Source organism: Lampetra fluviatilis, chromosome 8 (assembly GCF_964198595.1).
Source record: "Lampetra fluviatilis chromosome 8, kcLamFluv1.1, whole genome shotgun sequence".
Classification (NCBI taxonomy): domain Eukaryota; kingdom Metazoa; phylum Chordata; class Hyperoartia; order Petromyzontiformes; family Petromyzontidae; genus Lampetra; species Lampetra fluviatilis.
The window spans coordinates 15,324,351-15,347,392 of NC_136282.1; the positions used below are offsets into that span (position 1 = coordinate 15,324,351).

At 51.5% G+C, this 23,042-nt stretch overlaps 1 protein-coding gene across 3 annotated transcripts in view; it reads left to right on the forward strand.

The window, feature by feature from the left end:
* Positions 1 to 23,042, forward strand: part of LOC144933944 (homeodomain-interacting protein kinase 2-like) — a 60,532-nt gene that overhangs the window by 8,739 nt on the left and 28,751 nt on the right. For all 3 annotated transcript variants that reach the window (XM_078859281.1, XM_078859280.1, XM_078859279.1), the window contains exon 2: positions 8,930 to 10,310. In XM_078859281.1, coding sequence (XP_078715407.1) covers positions 8,932 to 10,310 — 1,379 coding nt within the window. In that variant the 5' untranslated portion in view covers positions 8,930 to 8,931. The remainder of the gene's footprint in view (positions 1 to 8,929; positions 10,311 to 23,042) is intronic.

The following is a 23,042-nucleotide window of genomic DNA, read 5'->3' on the forward strand; positions in this document are numbered from 1 at the left end:
GTAGCTCTGCACGAAAGATTTATTGATGTTTGCCTTTGTGCGTGATCACATGCAAGCCAGTTTTTTTTGGGTTGCTCATATCTCCTGCAGTCAATTTTTCAACTGGAATTTCACAATGGTGCTGATTTTGCAGACTGCAATCGCGTGAGAATTTTTTGCCCGATCTGCAGCTTGAGATACTGGGCACTAAAGATCATTTGCCTCGAACGTAGCAGCAGCCGCAGCTGCCCTCCTCTGCTCTTCGATTAACTGCAGGCGATATATTTTGTTGTTGTTGCCGAAGATTATATGGCCAGAATGGTTCGATTACCCTTTATCTACGGTGCCTAAGTCTGTCCCTCGCCATCATTTTTATCAGCCTGCCTGAGCCTCTCATTTAGTTGACTTGCCGCTAGTCAACACCGCACGGTGCTCGTACAGTCAATACGTGTTTGGCTCCGGCCGTTAAATCTTTGTTTCGAGATTAGTGCAGCCTGCCTGTTATTTCCTTGATTCTTGGTGGAATTAACAAATACCGCACACCAAAAAAAAAATCGGCTCTAATTTCATCTCGGGCGACACAAGCAACGTGAGCGGTGTGGTTGGCGGCGCATTGATATCTTCACTAACTAACTGTACCGCACTACGATGCAGCATGTTTCCCGCATTGCTCCGTAAATGGCAGATTTTTTCCGTGGTAACAATACTTTTTCAAATACGCTCCCGAAAGCCATTCCTGCGTTTGTCGGAGCAGCGTAGAATCTGCCCTAGAGACAAAGACATCACGTTCAATAATTAAATTAGTATGCTGCACAAGAGGGGAAAAAAAAATCTACTTGGCCTCTGTTGCACGAAAATGCATTCACAGGCCTTGGGTTCGCTCGCTCAGGAATTGTTTTCTCAGGCCGTTGGAAGTTGCTGATTTTATCTTTTGTTCGGCAGAATGCTGGTTGCGATGATGAAAATGCCGTGCTTTCGTCATGCTCGGCCTGTGTGTTGCAGCTGCACGTCTCCCAACAGAACCCTCATTCACCCGACGATTGCAGCATCCCCTTCGTGTTTGCTCCTCCGTGAGGCCTCTAGCTCAGCGCGGCTCCCTGCATAACCCTCGGTATTTGTGTGGCCTTTGGAGCGCGGGTGCGGAACCCTTTCCTGACTGGAGAGCTGAAAAAAAGGAAATAATTCCATCCATTCTCAATCCACCAATGGATGAAGGCCTTGCCCACACCATGTTGGTTATGGAGGTTTTTTTATTTGACAATACTTCGCACTGGTCAGTGCGGGTCGGTGAAGAGGAGGGATGGCGATAACTTTGTTGAGACATCACTCGCCACTGATGTTAGCCATTGCCAAATAGAACTTTCAAATACCTTTGGTGGGACCATACTAACACACACACACACCTCTCGGTTGCTTCCGTCACTGCAAGAGGCCCGTGCAGTGACGGAAGTGATTGGGCACGCTAAAATTAGAAACGCGGTGTTGTTGCCAGGCAGAAAATATTCCCCTCTTGTATCCGATTAGTGCGCCTATGTCGCTGTTACTGACAGATACATAACCACGGTGGGCGGCTTCAAAGTGATAGGCCTGTGAAGAAGCTGTGGACCCTGTGCAATGACTGCAGGCTCCCCACCCCTGCTTTCGAGACACTGCTGTGTGTGTGTGTGAAAGAGTTGGCACAGTGGTGAACACAGGTGGTGCATCTGCCAGTCATATCAGTCGGTTAACCCATACCACCTGGGTCTATCACACGACCTGCCAGCGAAACCCTTCAATGCTTCACGTGAAGGCCTCAAAGTGCACCTAGCTTGGCACAAGCGCTGTGGTGATGTCACTGCCGCTTAGTGGCGAATGGCGGCGGTTTTTATTGAAAGTTTCGAGCAATGGTGCATAGTTCACCCACTGAGATGTGGACCCAGTGATTTTCATTGGAATCCCAGCGTAGGCTGGACCTGTCTTGGGCAATAGGGAGACAAAGGTGGCCAGGCACAGTGCTGTCTACAACTTTTCCACGTGCACAGTGCCGGTCTTGATAGGTGCTTGCGAAGTGACATTCCTCCAACAGTCTTAACAGTCCACGAGGGACATTTGCCTTTGTGCAAGTGTGTTGGGAAAATTACTCTGTTCAGTTGAATATATTTCAATTTACCCTAAAGGGAACAGCTTAGTTTGTTGATTCGCATTGCTTAGGGAACAATGGATTTATTACATTTTAGGTGAAGGCTTATAAATCCTCTGGCATAGGAAAGGAGGCATCAAGTAAGCTCGTATTTAAGTGCATGAGGTAATTGTTTCAGCGCTTTTGTTGCGAGAAACCATATTAACGATGTAATTGGCATTCTGCTGTTGCGTATTGTTAACCGCATACTGATAAACACGTCCTGAATTTAATTAAAATCATTAGGTTCTGCATTGCTGCAAGAGAATGTAAAAGTCTCGTTCCTGGGTTTGTTGTATGAGTTTTGCGCTTCAAGCCAAAAACAAACAATTAACCGTTTGGTGTTTTCGTGCTGGGGTCCGCTGTGATTAATCTGGCCTATTAAATAATCGTTTATTATCAGTGTTATAAGCACAAGTAGCGTCTCTCGGCACGGGAAAGAAACGAAGGAAAATATGCGGCGGCTGCGCAATTGGGCCGAGCGCGCGCACGCACGACATCTCATAAACATCCTATCCGGGCTGGAATTCTTTAAGTGCCACGTAACCTCTCTGCGGGATTGTTACTCATGCAGAGAAGGAGGTCAGATGGCATTCCCAAGAAAGGGAGGAGAAGGAGGCTTTTTTTGGGTTTCATGCCGAGTTCATCCGAAAGTGCTGATTCATTTGTTGGTGATAAACTGGGAACAGTGGTGGTTGGCTGGGCAGTGGAGGACCTAATTTGCTCACGTTGACTGATGGCAGGCACGCGGTTTGCAACATTTTTTTTGCTTGCTTGTTGTGGCTTTTTTGTAAAGGTGTGCAGGTGGGTAGGACAGCGGGGCCGCGTGTGCGTTGGTACGCGTGTGTGTCCGTGTCCCCGTGGAACAGCATGCTTAGACGTGCTGTACCGCCACGCGTTACACAAGCCATTTAAATTCACTCAAACACTCAATCCGAAGCACGTGCAACTGCGCAGAGAGAATCCTTAATGCAGAAGCCAGGTGAGGTCATGTATAAACAGCACAGCTCTTACGAGGTGGACCTGGGTCCCTGGGCTTGAGTACAACCTTCAACATTGGGTGGCGAGACCATATCACCCTGAATGCGCCCTATCTCATCACGTCATGAAAGCTAAGCAGGGATTTGAGTCTGGTTAGTAGGGAGACTTTTCTGGCAATGTCAGGTATTGGAGGCTTGAGCTGTGAGGTGGCCATGAGATGTCAGTACACCAACGGATTATTGTAACCATCTGTGCAAGGTTTTAAGTGCAACCCCACCATACCCATATGCTTTCATTCTGGGTGCTCTGTTTTTCTTCCACTGTATGCCACTCTTTTCTGCAATTGGCCAAACATATCACTGCCACAGGACCCTCTTGAAAACATAATTTTCAGACTCGCTGAGGATTTGATGGATAAAGGTCATTGTTGTAATTATTGTAATGTATAAGACAGGATTAAGTTACTAGTGTTCTTGAGCAAAGAGGCTTACAAGTACAGTACGTGGATTTATGCTTCATTTAATCCCCAATGTAACAATAGACACACTACCTCTGCAAGGTCTTAACGATAGCGATGGCCGGCTGAATGCGCCACTGTGAAAGCAGAACGCGTTGGGTTTTTTGGGTTTTCGCGAGCAATGTGCGACGGGGTTGACGTCGTTTTCCTTGCAATTACGCACGGACGTATTGAGGACATGTCCGCGGCGCAGCGAGGGCGTTCTCTCTCTGGCGTGCGTGCGTGCGCGCGCGCGCGGGCGAATATTCCCATTGTCTCTATTTGCATGTTTCTGGCAGGGAAGGGCGGACATGACAACCTTGATGAATCGCGCACACAAACACGTTGTGGGAAACTGACGCACAGGGCTTCCACTCTGACCGTGCGCGGAGAGAGAGACGCGCGTGAAAAATAATATTACCGCTAACTACACCAGGAAGGAGTTTTTTTTCGTGGAACTTCGGAGTCTTTTCAAATTGGATTCCTATTACTCGCGTGGTTGCCAGTGAGTAAGAACTTGACAGAACTGCGATGTCGCTTCTGATGCTGCCACTGGCACGAATCGAAGGTTGTGTAGAGAGAGACGGCATGTCAAGCGCTCCGAATTTTCTATGTTTTGATTTAGGAGCAGCTTAAGTACTGGAGCACAAATGAACATTTTGTGTGCGTGGCAGTGGTGGCGGTGGCAGTGATGGACGGCGCCATCGTGTTGTTGTGCCTGAGACGCGTTTAATCAAATTTTATTTCCTTCCCTTAGGGTGCGGGCCGGTAATTACTAATTAGCTATGCAGCGCCCGTGGCAGCGCACAAAAAAAGCGCTGATGGAATTAATTGATTTCTTTCTTTTTATTGTGCAGGGAAGGCAGTTCTTCATGCTTTGTTGAGGAAGACAACAGGGAAGTGTCAGCACTGACTGATGATAATCAACCCTGCCGGTTTGTAGTGCAATTTGCAGAAAATTATTTGTATCAGCGGTTTGATTAATTTTATCACACCTGCTCGTTAAAGCCACCCAGATTACGCTAATGTATTTGCGGGAGACTGGGCAATATCAAACGCCACCAATGTTGGTGTGAGGTGGCCGCGTGGCTCAGAGGTCAGAGTGCTGAGCCGGCACCGCTGAGGCCACGAGTTCGAATCCCGGCGAGAATAGCCTGTAATTAAATGTGGGGTTTTAAGTGCAGTGGGTTAACAGTCTCAGCCCGATCGCCAATGACTGCTCATACAAACCCATCATGCTTAATTTGGTTTGTCACTTAATTTGTCTGAATTCCAATTCCCAGAATTAAATATCAGTTTGAACATTACCCTAATGGCAGAGCGGGTTGGAAATTGCTGCCCTGTACTGTGTCACGTGGAAGGATTTCAGAGGTATTTTGTGATATCTACTTCCGTGGGCTATTCTGAGTTCAGAACGAATTCTCACGCGATGTCGACAGGACAATTGGTGCTGTATAGTAAAGGTGCATCCCGACAATTGCCTGTTAACACCTCTGTCGATGGACGGGCCTGCACTGAAGGGTATTTGGCCTACTCGTCGTGGACGCTGGTCAGATGTCTTCGGAAGAGGTGGCAGCACCCACATTTTGACTCGCCACACTCAACCCATTTAAACTTCTGGGGTAAAATGACAACCGTGGAAAAAAAATACCCCTCCGCTGTTTGCGTGCGGGATTATTTAGCAGGCCGGCCAAACAGAACGGGCAACTCTTCCTCCTCCTCGTTGTTTAATCGCGTAGAGACCGCCGCCGCTGCCGCGTAGTTTGTCTGCTGCTGAGTTCAAGCAGGGTTGGTAAGTGGGAGGAGAGGCGCACGGCTTAGCCATGCTCCAGTAAAGACAGCCTGCAGCTGATCAAAGTGCGGAGGGGGGCCTGGGATTCGCATTCCAGAAATGAGGACTTAAAACATCAACCATAGTTAACGTTTTTTGCCTGCCGCACCCCTTCAGCTCCCCCCCCCCACCCTCTAACCGCCCCCTGCCCCCTTCCAGTTTGTTTTGTATCGCATGCCCCGAGTTCAAGCCATGGGAGGAGATGGCTCCGTATTAAGCGTTTAGACAAGTTAACGTTCATGAAAAAGAAAATCTCTCATACGCTCGCAAAACAAACATCACATCTGTTGAAGAAGAAGAATAGGGAGGTGGCAACTCTTCATAACACAAACTCCACATGACTGGACTCCAGTTAAGAAATGGAAAAAAAATTGATTATCCGGAATGTAGTTTTTACGAAGGCCCAGCAGCAAAAGCGTTCCGGTATGATCACACCAGAGTGGAATTACCCGAGTTCGATTCTCGGCCTCGTTTAGCAGCAGCAGCAGTAAATGATATCTGAACCAATCCTGGGTTCCACTTCCCCCGTCCGTTCACCAACCTCCACTGACGAAGCGCAATAAAGTATGGTCAGTCAAACTCCCACGACCATCACGTTGTGGAGAAGTCTATCCAGCAGTGGTTTCACGACAATGGTCCGTAAAGTTTTGGTTGCGCAGGAATGGTTTTGGGGAGGTGATGATTGCTGTTGGGTTTGGTAACTTTCCACAATTAGGGGATTTTACCTGTTTCTCTTGTGCCGTTTGCGAAACAAGAGTGAATATAAGCAGATCCCAAAATGCCCCTGGTACTTCACATGATGTCACCTTCCGCCAACGGCCCCCACATCACGGCGAGGCCTTCATCCAACAGCGGATTGTAAATCAATCGGTTAATTAAGTGTTTCACTGCGTCCTCTTTTTCCGCCCGCCTCGCTGGCTCCCCGCCCCCCAGCCCGTCCTCTCGCCTGCAGAGAGTGAGCTCCCCCCCCCCATGCCTCCGCAGACCAGGCCGTGGAAAGCGTGGGGAGTTGTACGGAAATGGGATTAGCTTCGCCGTTGCCATGGGAACCGGTGACGGGGGCCCAGCAGGTGCCGAGGTGCGCTGGGCGGAGGCGGGGGGGTGGGTGGCCACAGCCGGACCCGTCCGTTGGCCCTCGCCATGAGCAAACAAAAACCTCCTCGCCGAAGCCAGCGGAGCGGCACAAGAGGCAGGGGCGCGTGGAGCGTTTCCCTCGCGACTTAATTTCGTTTTTGACGGGGGCTAAACATTTTTTACAGCCCTGGATGAAGGCCTCCGTCAGTGTTGAGCATTTTCTTGATGGGGTACAGTTAACATTGTTTGCAAATTGTGAGCAATCTGGTATGTGAGGGTGTCAGCGTATCCTTAAGCATAACACTCATTTGTGGCCCTTTTGTCAGTCAGCTGCTGGATGGAGACCTCGTGCCACTTTGGCAGTGGGGGGTGTATTTGACCAGACTGCACCAAGTTGGGCATTGTGCATTGGTGAAGGACCGGGAGCTGGCGGGAGACCCAGGATTGGTTCGGATTTCAGTCCCCACCGATGTTATCTGTGACCAGGAAGCAAACCCAGGTTTGCAGTGTCGTGTACCAAGCAAGCACTGTGCCAACACCCAGCCCCCCTCAGTAAATCCATTTGTCTGTTCGAAGCAGAATCTTTTACGTTATTAACCGGTGTCTCTTTTCTTAAAGGAATGTTATTAAAATAATAGTGCTGCATTTTAATCCACGAAGCCTCACTCACTAAGTCTCATGACCCTTTTCAGGGTTTTGCGTGTCGGATTAATGAGCAAGTGTATTGTGTGTGGGATTACACTAAGAAAACGAATGCATGAGGAAATGGCACTCAGATGGGTTCACCAACACCCCACTTGCTGTCTTGCCATCTCCTGCCAATCTCAGCCCAGCGGGTTGTGGATAAAAAAAAATTAATGCGGAATAAAAAAAAACCCTTCCCTGCAAAGCGCCGGGCCAAATTAGCGCCGTGCTCTTGCGTGGCTAAGGCAGTAATGGGAATTCCACATTCCTCTGTCAGGTGCAATTTAATCCATTGTCTTCTCAACAAAGTAACACTCATAATGGTATCTTGATACCTCAATGAAATGATCGCGTGATAATTTGGATCATTGTTGCTTACGTTGTTACGAGGAAGTGTCCGTGTTCCTTAAAGCCGGGAGACAATAGCTGGGAGCCCAGGGAGCTTCCCCCTCTCCCGTGAGATGCAGCGGCGATCCTCCCACTACGAAAACAAAGTTGGGGGCGGGTAGTGGGAGTAGAGGGAGAGGAAGAAATGAATTTGTCTTTTAATTTCCTGCGCCAGGCCGAGGCTGCTATCCCCTGCGGTTCACGTCTCCGCACAGCTCGGCTCCATTAGCGGCGTCCTCCGAGGACAGCGGGCAGACGCGGAGACCCAGTGGCGGCGTGGTCCCATTCCGAGTTTACGCTGCACCTGGTTAATTCATTCGCGGCCGATTAGAAATCGGCTTGGTGTGTTTTTCTTTATACGATAGCGAGCAGCACACCCCCCAACACCCACCCCTACACGGGGGTAATGTTGCAAGCATTCCTGGAATTGTTTGTCACGTCCGTTCACAGCTGGCCCATTTATTTTCGTGCTGCATTATTCATTGTTATTGCTCTGGTAAAATCGCTGTATAACGAAATTTGGAAACAATTGTGAATTATTTATTTCTTTTTTTTCAGCGTCCAACCAAATCAAATGTGCCGGGCGCATTCTAATGAGTTACACGCGATGCCGTAAGAACTCCTAAGCCTAATTCTGCCGTACAATTCCTGACGCCGACGACCTTCAATTTGAAAGCGTAGCAAGGCATTGCATTAACGTCCGCGGAGAGGACGGATACAGCAATTGCTCGCTTGCCGTTGTCCATCAGTCTGTTTAATCTCCGTCTAATTGGAATTGGAATCTGGGCTCCCTGCGGCTGCTTGCCCTCCTCCTCCTCGTCCTCATCCTCCGTATCTCCTCCCCTCTCCCCTTTATTCTGGCTGCAGCCGCGTGGCCGCGTTCGTGCCCGGCGCTCGCGATTGCGTGCGCGCTTATTCTTGTCGACAAGCTTTGCTCGGTGGTCAGACAGCTGTCTCTAACCACAAACCTCGTGCTAAGCGGAACCTGTGAAGGCGGTGGGGGGGTTGGGAGCACTGCCCTGCAGTGATTTCCTCTCAACAACGCCGCTTCGATTTTTCCCTGCTTTAGGGTGCCACAATAATTTTAACTTATGTCTCTGACGTGCCGCTTTCATGCTTTTAGTTTCTTCCCACAGGGAGCGACCACTTTGCTCCTTTCAGCGTGTTCCACGCGTACGTGTGTGTCTGTGTGCACTTGCTCGAACAGTATAAGCCCATTAGAGCTTCCGCATTGTGTTTCACAAGAAGCTTGCTGGGGCTGCACAGATGATGAAGACGTACCACTTACATATTCTTCGTTTGTTCCCATCGCGCCCGTCCCCTCTCCACTCCGCCGCAGGTATGGCCTCTCAGATGCAAGTCTTCTCTCCACCTCAGCCTCAATCCAGTGCCTTCTGCAGTGTGAAGAAGCTGAAACTGGAACCCAGCAGCTGCGTCTACCATGACGGAAAGACCTCTGCCTACTCGCATCAGCACAGCCAGCGCAGCCGACAGCACCACCACCACCACCACCACTTGCACCAGCAGAGCCACAGCAACGCTCACCACCGCAGCAGCCGGCACAGTGCGAAGGCCTACGCCGCCCCTGCCGCCGCTTCTTCCGCCGCGGTCGCCGCCACCGCCGCTGTTGGCAGCCACGCCGCTTACGAGCAGAGCCTGATCTTCCCGGGCGCCGTCGCGACTTCCGCGGCCACCGCCGCCGTTGTCGGCGCTAGTGGCGGGGCAGCCGGGACAGCGGCCGGCGCCGGGGGCAGCGCCAGCGGCGGCGCTAGCGGCGGCGGCATCGCCCGGCGAACAACATTGAACCTGCTCGACACGTACCAGCGATGCGTCCTCAAGCGCAGGAGTAGCGAGGGGGTCGACGGCGAGCCGGGCAACGACGGCGGCGGCGGCGGCAACGGCGGCGCCGGTGGCGGCGCCGGCAACAACGCAGCCGGCGGCAACGCGACGACCACCGCCGCCAACGCGAACAACGACGCGGGCAGCGTGCAGATCGTGGAGGAGCTGCCGCCCACTGCCGCCGTGGCGGCGGCCGCCCCCATGCTTGTGGGCAGCAACGTGACGATGGCGCCCACCACGAACGCCGCGGCCGTCGCCGCCGGCGGCGGCAACACCAACGCCAAGGCCAACAACCACGGCGGGTCGTCGTCGGGCGGCGACGGGGACTACCAGCTGGTGCAGCACGAGGTGCTGCGCTCCATGACCAACAGCTACGAGGTGCTGGAGTTCCTGGGGCGCGGCACATTCGGGCAGGTGGTGAAGTGCTGGAAGCGCGGCACGAGCGAGGTGGTCGCCGTCAAAATCCTTAAGAGCCACCCGTCTTACGCGCGCCAGGGCCAGGTGGAGGTGGGCATCCTGGCGCGGCTCAGCTCGGAGAACGCCGACGAGCACAACTTTGTGCGCGCGCACGAGTGCTTCCAGCACCGCGGCCACACCTGCCTCGTCTTCGAGATGCTGGAGCAGAACCTCTACGACTTCCTCAAGCGGAACAAATTCCGGCCGCTTGCGCTGGGCCACGTGCGGCCCGTGCTGCAGCAGGTGGCGACGGCGCTCGCCAAGCTCAAGAGCCTGGGGCTCATCCACGCCGACCTGAAGCCCGAGAACATCATGCTGGTGGACCCGACGCGCCAGCCGTTCCGCGTGAAGGTCATCGACTTTGGGTCGGCGAGCCACGTGTCCAAGGCCGTGTGCTCCACCTACCTGCAGTCGCGCTACTACAGGTGCGTCGGTGGGCGTGTGCGTGTGCTCGGTGCCTGGTTATCGTGTACAGGGTTGCGTACGTTCCAACAGACTCCTGGTGATCGTTACCTAGCTGACGGACTAGGGCGCTCTATCAAATGCAAATCATCGTCATATTATTAACGAGTGGGCTTTTGGCGACACGTGTTGTGTTAACGAGTGGCGCGAAGCGAGAACGGGGCGAGCCGGTGAACGTTGTTGCCCTGCTCCAGACGTGTAACTGCAGGGTCCTTTTAAGGCAGGTTACGTCGGGAATATAATAACTCTGTCCCAGTGGTTTTGTATCTGTCTGCGGCATGCGACGACTCCCCCCAAAGGGTGTTCTTAGCCAATCCTGTAATGTAACCCTGGCCATGTTGATGTCGGTCAGACTCAAAGGTATCAAATTAAAAAAAAAAGTGCGTCAAAGCCGATGCGGCAAAACGTGGGAATTCATTCACATTAAAGGGGGAACCGGCGTGAACGTGCGTTGATGATGTCTTTGTTGGTTACGGGAGCGTCGTTTACAGAGTCGTGTTTAACTGGGAAGGGTGGGTTGTTTTTGTCGAGACTTTATTTTACAGTCATTTACAATGGATTGTTGATGACACATTGGGTCTCTCGGTGCAGTGAAAGTCCCTTCTATCGTTACCACACTCAAAATGCCATCGTTTGCTTCTCTCGGGGCAATGTCACTTCCTGGTATTGCTCCATTTCAAGTTCTCAAATTCACCATTTGGTTTCTTGTTCCTTAGTCGGTATTATGAGAGTGGTGGCACCAAAACATGCAGTACAACAGCATAGCGCCAATTTTAACACTGATATATGCAACAACATTATGATCGTATCAATTATGGACCCAGGAAAGCCTGACCGAGTCTCAAGACTCTCCTTCCTGGCTACCTCACAGCCAAATGCCTACAACACCTGGCAAGCCGCTTACGGTCGTAAATCCAAAGACTAACCAGGCTCGAATAATCCTTCGCTTCCAAGATCGGGCCTACTCAGGGTGATTTGATCGCAGGCAAACGGTTACCAATCGAATTACATTTTTAAAAAAGACTTGCCCAGCTAAAGTTTAATCTCACGTTCAAAGTTTTCGGCACACGCTTTGGGTCCGTAAACAGGCGGCGGTTACAACCCCGGCCATCGTGCGAGCGCGGAGGAGGCAGCCAAAAAAGCATGGAGAAGCGCGGCAGGCTGAGCCGGGGCCCGGCTCTCCGGCAGTTTTTCCCCCGCCCCCAAATTGGGGCTTATCTGGGGTTAATTTGGTTTCGCCTGCGCTTGGGAGGAATGCCAAACATTCCCTCTCAAAGGTCTAATGAGCGAACGGCCGAGCGGCCTAGGAGTTTAGGGGGGGGTGGGGGGGGCGCTCTGTTTTGTTGGCTGCCCTCTGAAAATGAAAGCAAGAATGGGGGCCTCGGCGCATGCACAAAGTCACGCCGCTGAAAGCCTCGCGACGGCGAGGAACAGTGCGCCCGCTGTGTTACCCCGAGCGCGTCGCGGCAAGAGGTCTGTCTGTTCGGTCGTATGCTGGGAGGGGGAGGAAAAAACCCCCGTTTAGAAAGGAGACCCATTAAATGTAACTTTCCACCAAACTTAAGAATATACAAAGCATTTACAACTGAAATCTTAGCTTTCACACAAGCCTCGCCGTCCATGGGGCTTGTCCAACTTCATATAAGCGGGCACTTTGTCCAAACGGTTTTGGGAAGAAAGGGGCCTGGAACGTCCAGGAGTCGCCGGCGCTCGCTCGCCCGCCCGCCGATATCTCTGAAAAGGAAATGAGTGATGTGACCTTCAGTCGGCGCCGTGTTGGAGGATTCCTCGTGTCTTTGCTCCGACTCTGTCCGACACGGTCGTTCGTCTGTAACTTTCTTTTCCCCCCCCCCAAGGCCCTCTGGAGGGAGTATTTTGAACGTTTTATTAACAATTTAAATAATATGGGCGTGACGATTCCCTACCCCCGCCCTCGCCACCACTCTCTCCCGCCGTACCATCCAATGAATCGTCGTGACGATTTAGGGTCACTTCGATTTAAGAATCGTGAAAATAAATGTTTTTTAACACTGGTGATGGTGGCTGGATGTGTCACGTAATTCTATTACTTTTAGCGCATACAAACTGAAGTTCTATAAACTATGGTGGTCGTGTGGTGATATTTTTGTGGAGGAAGTAAACGTTGTTGGGGTTTTGGAGACTTTACGAAATTGGGGATTTGCCCAGAACCTTAATGTGGGTGGCAAGAGAGAGTGGATATGAGTAAGCCTTTAAATTGCCACCATTCTCACCGTGACAGCACTGTTGGTTCGACTCAATGCGGATGAGGCTGCAGTGCCTGTGCAACTTCATGCCAAGTCCTAAAACACAAACTGCTGATCATACTTCCCTCATGCCGTGTGCCAACATTCCCCAAACCGCAGTCATTAAATAATAATTTCCCTCTACTCGGAATGATGTTAAATTAATCATACCAGCCGTGATCAGTCCACTGCTGGATGAAGGCCTCCGCCCAATACCGGCATCATCACTCAGTCCTGCGCTGTAATAAGCCATATAGCACCTGCGATACATATTCATCCAATACAGTTTAACAAAAAACATTCACGTTGCTGTGAATGACTTTGGTAAAAGCACGTATTCTGTTGTGATCAGTGAAGCTGTTCAATTCTTTGTAAATTATTGAAATTGTTTCTATTTCGTTCACCTTTGGCTTGCAAGAGCTTAGATGCCCGCTTCCAACAGCTACGTCCGAATCAAGCGAACAGAACAAACTCCCGAGCCGCATCGTACGCTTAGGAGATGTCCCTTTTTGCCGAGGCTTTCTAAGGCGTGCCCACGAATCGTGCTGGGTGCGGGTAGCAGGTGCCGTTGTGCCGATAAAAAAGCAAAACGAATAAATAAAGCCGCTTGCCTGCCCCCTTCGTCTCTGCTTTTCCCTCCTCGCCCGTGTTCCCTCTCTTTACGTTGCGCGCCGCAGCCAGCCGCCCCCACCGCTGCTGCCCACCGCGCTGAGGCAGGCCGCCCGTGATTTATCGCTGCCCGTGCTCGCCGAGGCCGGACGAGCGGGGATTGATTTTTGTCTGTTGGCAAGGGGGAATGCGGTTCCACGCGGGATATACGGCGCTAATCCCAGAAGCGCAGCGCCGTTGCGTTGTCGGTCAGCGCGCAGGCCTCTCACTGCCATCCCGCCCCCCCAGCCCCCCACTTGGTTGCGCCATTTAAAATTAGGAAAATTGGTGCCGCCTCGTCGGATTTCGGCGTTGTGCGGCACACTGGTACGGCGCGTAGTCCAGCGGTTCTCGGCTTTATTCGGTACGACACCCGGCCGCCAATCAGGACCATTGGTTTCCATACCCCCCCCCCTGCCCCATCACACACCCTAGGCCTCTAGTCAATGCGGTGTTACTAAGGCACGAGTTTCGTGTTGTGTATTCGTGTTTTGTCGCCGCAATGTGCTGCTGACGTTCCCTCTTCGCATTCAAAATTTCTCCCGCACGGTCTCCATGCCGCAGCTGGTACCCCCCCCCCCTACTGAAAGGCGTCCGCATCCCCCTGGGGGTGGGGGGGGGTGCGAGACTCACGGGTTGAGAACCGCTGCTGCGGTCAAATCATTCCTGAGCCGTGTTGACACGAACGAATCCATCGTCGCAACAATGTTTTTTTCTTTCTGTTTCCGCGCTAGGTTTGTGCTTGTTGTGAAGTGTTACTGCTATGCAGTGAGATTGAGAACATTTTTATTTTTGGTCCACTTTGAGTGCCTATCTTAACATGGTCAAAATATTTTTCAACTGCTCTTGTTTACGGTCAGCCGCTGCTGTTGTGAGATAAGGGCTTCGGTGGCGAGCTGTGTGGTCTCGAAGCGTGCGCGCAGTCGTTGTTGTTGTTGTTGCTCACGCGAGCCGCCGCAGTACTCTGCGCGGAAAGCTCGGAGTGTCGGTTGTGGCGGAGACCGCGGCGTCGTATGTTGGTGTCAAAGGGGTTGAGGTGCGCGAGCGGCAGCAGCGGCCAGGACGATCCCTCCGGCCGTGTGTGGCCACAAGCGGCGTTCCACCCCCCCACCATCCCCCCCACCATCCCCCCCACCATCCCCCCCCCACCATCCCCAGCTTGGCCTGGCAGAATGCCTTGGGCCGATTAAAGCCCTGTTTATCCAGAACCAAATTTGTAATGGGGAACATCGTGTGCGCTTTTACAATTAACTCGTTTTATTAGTCACTAGTGCAATCTATACGTTTTTTATAACCATCTACTGGACTAGCAAGATACGTTTTTAACAAGCTACAAAACCTTCCGCGTACTTTTTTTAATATTTCAGAATCGAGTCTCTTTATCATAATATGTACTGGTTTGCCAACAGTTGATCATTTATTTGGCAATATGTCATCCAGATGTTCAAGTTAATGCTAGTTGTGTCTGTTTTATTTATTCGTAGAATGTTTGGCCCTTTTTCCAAACCTATTGCAGGTTGGCTTTCGACATCGCGCCCCAGCGTGAAGCATCCATTCAGAAATCTCGCAGAGCACTGCGCCCCGTGTCTCAGAGAACAGACACGGAATAGATGTTTTTTTTCCGCAGGCCTACTCCTGAAACATCCTTCAAGTGGCCTTTCATCTTTGTAAACAGCAGGGGGCGGACTGTCCCACACACTCTGCTGTGAGATTGTCACCTAACAATCAAAGCAATTCATTCTCACAGCAAGACTTTCATTTGATTGACAGTAACGCCAAATTTAGAGAGAGTACTTTTTTGCATGCACGTGCACTAGGGGACGGAGCTGAGAACATTCTCTCGCTCCACCCGGGAACCAACTCTACCCGTGCACGACCGTTGAAACGTGGGGATTCGAACCCCGATTCTCTGCGGGACCAGGCTCTGTGTTCTTGACCTCTGAGCCACCCTAAACTTTGTTGCCAGTGTTACATACAACAGATAGCCCCGCGGTTGTTATCCCCTCTCTCTTCCGCTGAAAGCGGCTATGCACTGCAAACAGCGAAGCAGCAGAGAGGGAAAAAAATGACAACTGTACTGAAAAAGAGTTATTTTTCTCTCTCTCTTTCTCTACAGTACATATTTAGCTACTGTCGGGCATGTTTGGGATACTTGGTGCAAGGCAGTCTGGCGAATGTAAATGTTTGTTTTGAGATTTGATTTGTGAAAAAATTCCCTCCAAAATGAAAACCAGAGATAAATTGTGGGGGGGGGGGCAGGGGTGGTGGTGCTGGACTGTGCAGCAATGCGATGACGATGCGAAGCGCAGCAGCAGGCGCCGTGTGCCCCGTTGGCACCCGCCCCCAGTCGCGATGTGCCCCCACCCTCTGCCGGGCAGAGCTGGCTCCACGGCCTTGCCCACTGGTACAATGAGACGCACATTGTGGCGGATACTTTTTGCAAAGTAAAGAAAAACGCGCGCCTGCCTGCCTGTGTTCTTCACAGACGGCGGAACGTCGCGGGCAGACAAAGGGTCGCTCGCGCGTTCTTGCCGAATTCGTCAGGAGCCGCTCCTTCCGTCATCGCACTTATCCCATTATGTGATTAGTTTGTGAATGATGCGCGTCAAAATGCGTGTAAAATTAGGCTGGCACGCCTTGCTCCCCGCTACCCTGAGTCTGGTTCCCAACGAGTTTTAACCGCCTCTCTTGCATGTGTTCTCTCTCTCTCTCTCACCAGGCTTTTAAAGTTTTAGCGAAATTCACATGCAGTTAAATATGAAGAAAAGTTGAGTGGGCCTGGTGGTACACATTTCTTGAAGGGGATAATGGCCGATAGTCAAGAATAATAATGCATCAGCAGCCAAGGAATGTAATGCGTCCAAGTGGATGCCGAGTAGTCGATGGAGCGATAAAATCAGTTCGTATGCAGGAGTTACGCGGATTGTTACATTGCTGGATCAGGGGAGGTATGTACGTTGAACTTCTTACACACCTACATAGCCAACCGTGCTTATTGGAGGTGCAGGGGAAGGACAACAAACTAAACGCAACAATAATCAGTTCTAAAGAAATTCGTTTTCAATCACATGATTTAAAAGTGCATAGCTCCAGTGGCTTCTTAATATTGTAAGGAAGAGCATTCCAGACGGCGGCTTGGGGCATGTCTTCATCCAGCAGTGGATTGACCGTGGCTGATGATGATGATGATAACCACATGACATTATCTGGCTAAATGCGGCTCGCAAGCCTCATGCTGACGGCTGTGACATTGCTCTCCACGGCCTTGCCAAGCCTGCCACGTACATCTGTTTACCTGATAGAGCGGTCGTCGCATATCTTCGCGAGGACATCAGTTGGGCTCGCAAAGGAGATTGGGGCCAGCTCTTGACGTCACGCGGCACGCCGCGTGTCTGATGGCTCACGGTTAATTTCGGACGTGTATCAGGGCCACGCCATCAATGTTCCGTTGTGCTCGTCCACCCCCCCCCCCCCAAGCTTATCAACCGTGCGTGGAAAGGACGGTGGCTTCAACATTCCGCATCCGATTTATTTTTCTCAATTTGTACAACTTCAAAGTGAGGTGTGCGTGTGTGCGTGTGTTAAGCTCCGGCGTGAGCAACGCCAATCCTGGGGATAAATGCTCACTTGTAACCGAAAAGGAACTTACTTTGGGAACGTGGGAATCTGCCGAGGAAAGCGGCGGTAAATGAAAAAAAATTGGCAAATCAATCGCGGCCCAGAGTGCTGGGTCGATTAAAAAGCAGCAGTTGCCTTTTCTAAACGCGAGTGTGGCTGCCCCTGCAGGGCCCATTGTTGGCGTGTGCGGCGCAGGCAGCGGGGTCACTTCGCTCGCGTCCTTCCCTTTATCTTCCGCGGCTTTTTCCCCCCTCCCTCTTACCTCCGCCCTCCTTTATGCTCCCCGAGTGTGCGAATGGGCTGGCGGTGTCGGGGCGGGCGGAGGCGGTGGCGGCAACGGCGGCAGAGGAGGACTTTGGGGGGTGGGGGGGGGAGTTGGTGGGGGGGCGATGCAGAGATGGCCATGGCTGGCTGGCTGCTGCGCATTTTAGTGCGTGCGTGCGAGCGTGCGTGTGCGCACGCGTGTGTTTAGACCAATGTGTTTGCCGCAAGACAAGGCTGCTATTCAGGCTGCTGCTCGGTTGTTATGGGTTTGGCTGCCGTGTGTTGTGTGTGGGGCGGCTCCGTCGGTTGAGAGGGCAGGAATGGTCACCGCGACGGCAGATGTCAGGCGGCCCCGGGGGGAGTAATTGCTCATGGGTGGGCCTCAGAACGTCTATTCCGCATACAACTTCTCTTTCTGAAACTTTCATTTGCGCGAACGCTTTTCGGAGAGCATACACGTGGAGTCGATGAATTATTTCGCGGCGTGTTTACGGCGTTTAGTCAACAAGGGGCTTGCGGACTGCAGCGAGTAGAAACTAAAAAATGCGCAAATTATATTATTTATTTAAGAGATTCGGGCATATTTACTGCCTCACATCTGCCTTTGTCTTTCCTTATTCTCTTTGGCTTTCAAATGACCTTGCTTTCAATAAGGGAATTGCATTGTTTTTTTTATCCGAGCAAACATACGAATATTCTATTTCTTGCACAATCACTTCTTTGCGCTGGTACAAAGCAGGTGAAGGAACTGGGTAAGGGCGGTTGTTTAATTTCCGAAGAGAGTAACGATCCCTGCAGAACCGTGCCTCCCAGTGGTGTTTGTTTATTAAACACAAGGGGGACGCCTGAACCGGTTTCGACTTCACTGATTCTCATCAGCAGGGCCTGTAGTCATACTGACCCCTGACCTTTTCTCTAGCCCCCCCCCACCTCTGCCACCTTCCTACATCCCCATCCACTCCCCCCTCCACTCCCCACCGCGGTCGTAGCCTCCTTCCCCTCTGCCCACCACCCCAGGCTCTGTTCATGGACGCGTGACGGAAAGAGCGACGGCACGTTAAATGTCTCTGCCAAGCGCGATCAAATGCAGCAGCAACCACTGTGTACCATGCGTGTGCGTGTGTGAGCGTGTGTGAGCGTGCGTGTGTAGCGTAACGGTTAGCGTTCTGTGCTACGAACCCGGTGACCCGAGTTCGATTCCCGCTCATGGCCAACAGCAGTGGCGATTATCTGAATCGGTCCTGGGCCTCCTCTAGGTCAACTTAGCCTCAAATTAGTTCCTGGTGCTGTTTGTGCAAACATCGCCACTCGGGAGACAAAGGCAGCCGGGCGTGGTGCTGGCCATTCACCCCCTTGTGTGCCGTGTCGACCTTAATAGGTGCTCGCTAACGGCACTTGCTCCTACGGTCTGTTAAGGCTATATGGGGGAACTTTGCTTGTGTGTTTGCGGAGCGGTGGCGTGGTGATTAGCACGCAGCGCTACATACCCGCCACTGACGGCTACCATCAGTGGCGAATGTCTGAACCAGTCCTGGGCCTCTCACGAGTTCTTGCTGCAGTGTGTAAACATGAGCACTCACAAAGCAAATGTTGTCGGGCTTGGTGCTAACCACACCGTCCTTAATAGCTGCTCACAGATAGCTCTTAGGGAGCAGCTATTAGGCTATTCAGGGCGATCTTTGTCTTTGCAACATAAAAGATCATGGGGATTTGTTCTAAATTCAGGTCATTGTTGCGGCTGGCGTCATTTTCTCTGCACGCTTTGTGTTTTTGTCACGAGGGTGGAGGTTGGGATTTAGCGCGGGTGACTTTGGGGGCCTGGTCGTGAGCGAAGTTGCGGTGCCCTGGGTCGGGCTGAGCCGCTGTGTCCCGTCGGGCACAATGGGTTCTGTTTTGTCACCCGTCACAAGTTTACCCTGTGAGCCAATTGCGGGCATCACCCGAATAACGAATGTAAACGTTTTCCATAATTCATGGCCGATCCACCCTCCGTATGATGTTAGCGAAGCCCACCTGAACATGTGTTTACCAAACTTACCAAGTATTTTTTTTTCTTATCAATTGAATGTTTGAGTTTATTTCCACCTGTCAAGGGCGAATTCGCACTTTAGTTAAGTAATACATTTCAAAAAGGCAGCTGTAGATGATTTACAGGAGGTTATGCGCGTTTCATTCTCTTCGATAGTTCTTCGATCCCCCCCAGCCACCCGTGCTCTCGGCTCCCTGCTCCTGTTCAATGTCAAAAACGCGGTCACCGCTTCGGTCCGGCGTTTTGGATTTGCGGTGGCAATTCTGCATCAATTCGCGCTGCTTTGCCTTGTACCGAGCAGCTGAGTTTTGCGCACACGTCCTCTCTATAATTCTCATTATGTCCCCGTGCGTCAAGAGAGACTTGTGTTTGTCGCCTGACTGTCGACAAAACCGCACTTAATAGCACCGCTGCCCTGTGGGGATACTGCTGTGGAGATGTGGACACCTCTCTCACACACAGTGAATCGGCAAGGTTATCCGAGGACCATTTAGCTATAAAATTGCGTGTTGCATTGATCACCCCACTGATGGGGGGGAATGGCTATAAAGTGCAAAGTGCCTGGCTGTGCGAGCTGTCAGGCCCGGTGGGTGGGTGCAAGTTGGAAGGTGCTGGCGCGATGGGGGGGTGGGATGGGGTCTGGTGGTGGTGGGGGGGCACTTTTGGCAGACTGGCTCCCGTTCGATGCTTTTTGTGCCGGTCCTCGGAGAGTTACGGTCGCCTGTGGATGTGTGGGTGTGTGTGTGGGTGTGTGTGTGGGTGTGTGTGTGGGTGTGTGTGTGGGTAGGTATGTGTGTATGCGGTGCTTGCTTGGGCTGGGGTAGGAGTCGTGGTGGTGTTGGTGCCGGTAATGATTGGGTGGTGTTTGCGAACAAAGAGGCTGGAACCTGAGTGGACTGGTCAGTACCGTTTTCCCACACCCTTCAGCGAACAGATGCCTCTCTGCGTCCATCCATCGGAACACTTTAACCCCGTCTAACCCCCTGCCCATTAATCCATTTGCAGACCAAACAGCAGTTCCCTCTTAATTCAAGCATCGCTGGAAAACAGTTTATTATTTTATTTAATATTGTGTTTTAGGACTGTATGTTTTTACGAATGTTCACATACATTTTCCTTCCCCCCCCCCATTTTACAAAAATGCATCTCTTTATCGGCAACGGTCGTACGTATTTTTTTTCTTTTAAGCCGAATTAGAACAATTACCGAGAAACCTGAATTGCGCAAATGGGACCGTAATGCAATTATGGCCGGCGTGCAGCGTCATTGTGGTGGAGTCGTGGTTAAAAGGAGGCCTTATTATTTCCACCCGTCTGCCTCTCCTCTTTCCCTTCCTCCTACTCCTCCACCCCCCTCCCACCTCCTCCTTCACCTCTCCTCCGCATCGCGCTGGTATGGTGCGTTTTGAATTCGCGGAGAGCGCGCGTGGTGAAGGACCTAGATATACTCATCCACTGCCCTTCCCCTGCATCTCCGATTAGCACGGTTGGTCATGTACGGTGCTAAAGAAATTCAACATACGTACAGCACCCCCTACCCCGTCTCTGCAGGATATGCAAGACTCACCTCTCCCCCAGTGCGCCTCGGTGGCTTTTGTTCTTCTTTAGCGGTGCCTTTGGGAGAGTCTGTGCAGCGTGTAACGCCGGCTGCGATGTCTCGCTCATGGAAATAGAAGTTCCATCTCCCCTGCTTTTGAAACGAGCGTTGGGACTGGCGTGCGTTCACACTTGGCCGGATCACTGTGGGATCACTCTGGTCCAAAATAGAAGCCAGCTGAGGTTGCTCGGAGAGCAGAGCCGCAGAGCTGGCGAACGCTGTGAATCCATGTGTGAGCCAACCATGATTTCAAGATAAGATTTAAAATTGGTTCTCTGGTGTGGGGAGTTGATGGTCGCAACCTAGGTGACGAATGACACCGCAAAAAAAGTATCACATTGTTTGTGTATTTTTTTCCATAATTTGACTTATTCTACCGCGTGTCAAAAATGTATCTGCCTGTGTCTGTGCGATAGTGCAGCGCCCCCTAGTGTGGGGAATACGTCACCTGTACATTTATCAGTAGTTCGGTGACAGCAACTTCCACGGTACATTTTCTCTACCCTGCACCGTGAAATGACAACACAACGTGGCAGCTAGAGCATACAAAAAACACATTCAACTCTTGAGAGACTGACAAATCCAACCCAGCCGCGTCCGACTCGCGGGCTCTACGAAAACAACCTCGGATGCCTGCTGGCGGAAATTGTTTTTTTGCGACAGCTTGCAGCTTTAAGGACGTCTCGTTCCAACACATTCTGGGTTGATGCTGCTCACGGCTAACCTGCGCTGGAAAGAATCCTGCAAGCCCCACGTGTAGTATAGCCATTTAGCCAGTGGGGCCTGGTGGGGCAGGTGGGGTCTGTTGCGCTGGTTGGCCCAGTGGGGCCGGTTGGGCCTGTGGAGCCTGTGGGCTCTGTGGGGTGGGCCAGGCAGCACGGTGTCGGATTCGCTATTTGAGCGTTGCTGCTGTGGGTGGATGAGTGGGTGTAGCCTGCGTCTGCTGGCAAAGTGCAGTATTTATGGGCCCCGGGGAAATGACAGAGCTGTGGGGAATAAAGGTTAATATTTAAAGAGCAGTGAACTTTGCGAACTGATTTCAGCTGGCAATATGACTTTACCTCGCGTTTTTCCTCCTCCTCCACCATTCTCACCCCCATTTGTTTGTAGAATTGGCCAAGCACACTGTGACCCACCACACACTATAAATGTTATTTCTTGCCTTAAGCACTTCCAATTAAATTTCAGTGATTATTCTTTGTTTCGTTTTTATGCTAAACATTTAAAGAGAAAATTGGTCAATATTTAAACTTTCCTGGTTTAATAATGGAATTTTCTTTACATGTTGCAGCCAGAGATGGGTTTGTGACTTCACCGTGTAGCTGACTAATCTAATGCTATTTGGTGGTGATATTTTATGGGGAAAAAGTAATTCGTGAACACCTAAAGACGCATCATTGTAAAAATATCACCCCTCTGTGGCAAATGCCCAGTGTTATATTATGTGAACAATACTATATTTAGTGCACTAAGTAATCATCGTTATCAGCCATGGTCAATCTACTGCTAGGTAACGGCCTCCCCAAGCCGTGACCATCTCTCACGATCCTGCGGTGCAGTAATCCGCCTGGCTGCAGCACAAGAGCCGATTTCATCACTCCATCTCCTCGGAGGGCGTCCTCGGCCTCCGTCGTTATTCCTCGCTACTGCTCATCGTCCCGAGCCCACCGACCTCGCCGTCGGAGCACACCGGCTGTCCCTAACGTGCGTGAGCGTTGATCTCGACGAATTAGAAATTAATTTCTGGACGTGTGTGCGTGCGCGCGCGCGCGCGCTCGTGTGTAATCGTTGGGGCTTTGGTTTTGTTCGCTATGGGCGTGCGAGGGATTCTGCACGTGGCTGGTAAATGTCAAATCAGTAAAGCTTAGCAAGGACACAGCACCTGGGCCTCTGCAGGTTACAGCTGGTTTCATCCGTGCAACCTCAGGCAGTTTCAACTGCTTCCAATCACTCTTTACCATATCGTGTGTGTGTATGTATATATAAACAAAGTACTCATGTACATGTATATATTTTTGAAAGATTTAGTAACAGATTTGTAATTTTTTTGTATCTCTCTTACACTTACCCAACCATTGCCATCAGCATCCTCGCTCCCCTGCTGTCCTTCCCACAAACCACCACGACCACCAACCGCCACCGCCTCCTCCTAGCCTAGCGCACGCTATATTTTATTTATGTTGCGCTCGCTGCCTTTGCCCTGACCGCCCGTCTGTGCCTCGGGTGCTCTGCATCTGTGAAGCGCTCCCTCCCACTCTCTCGCTCTTTCCCTCCCG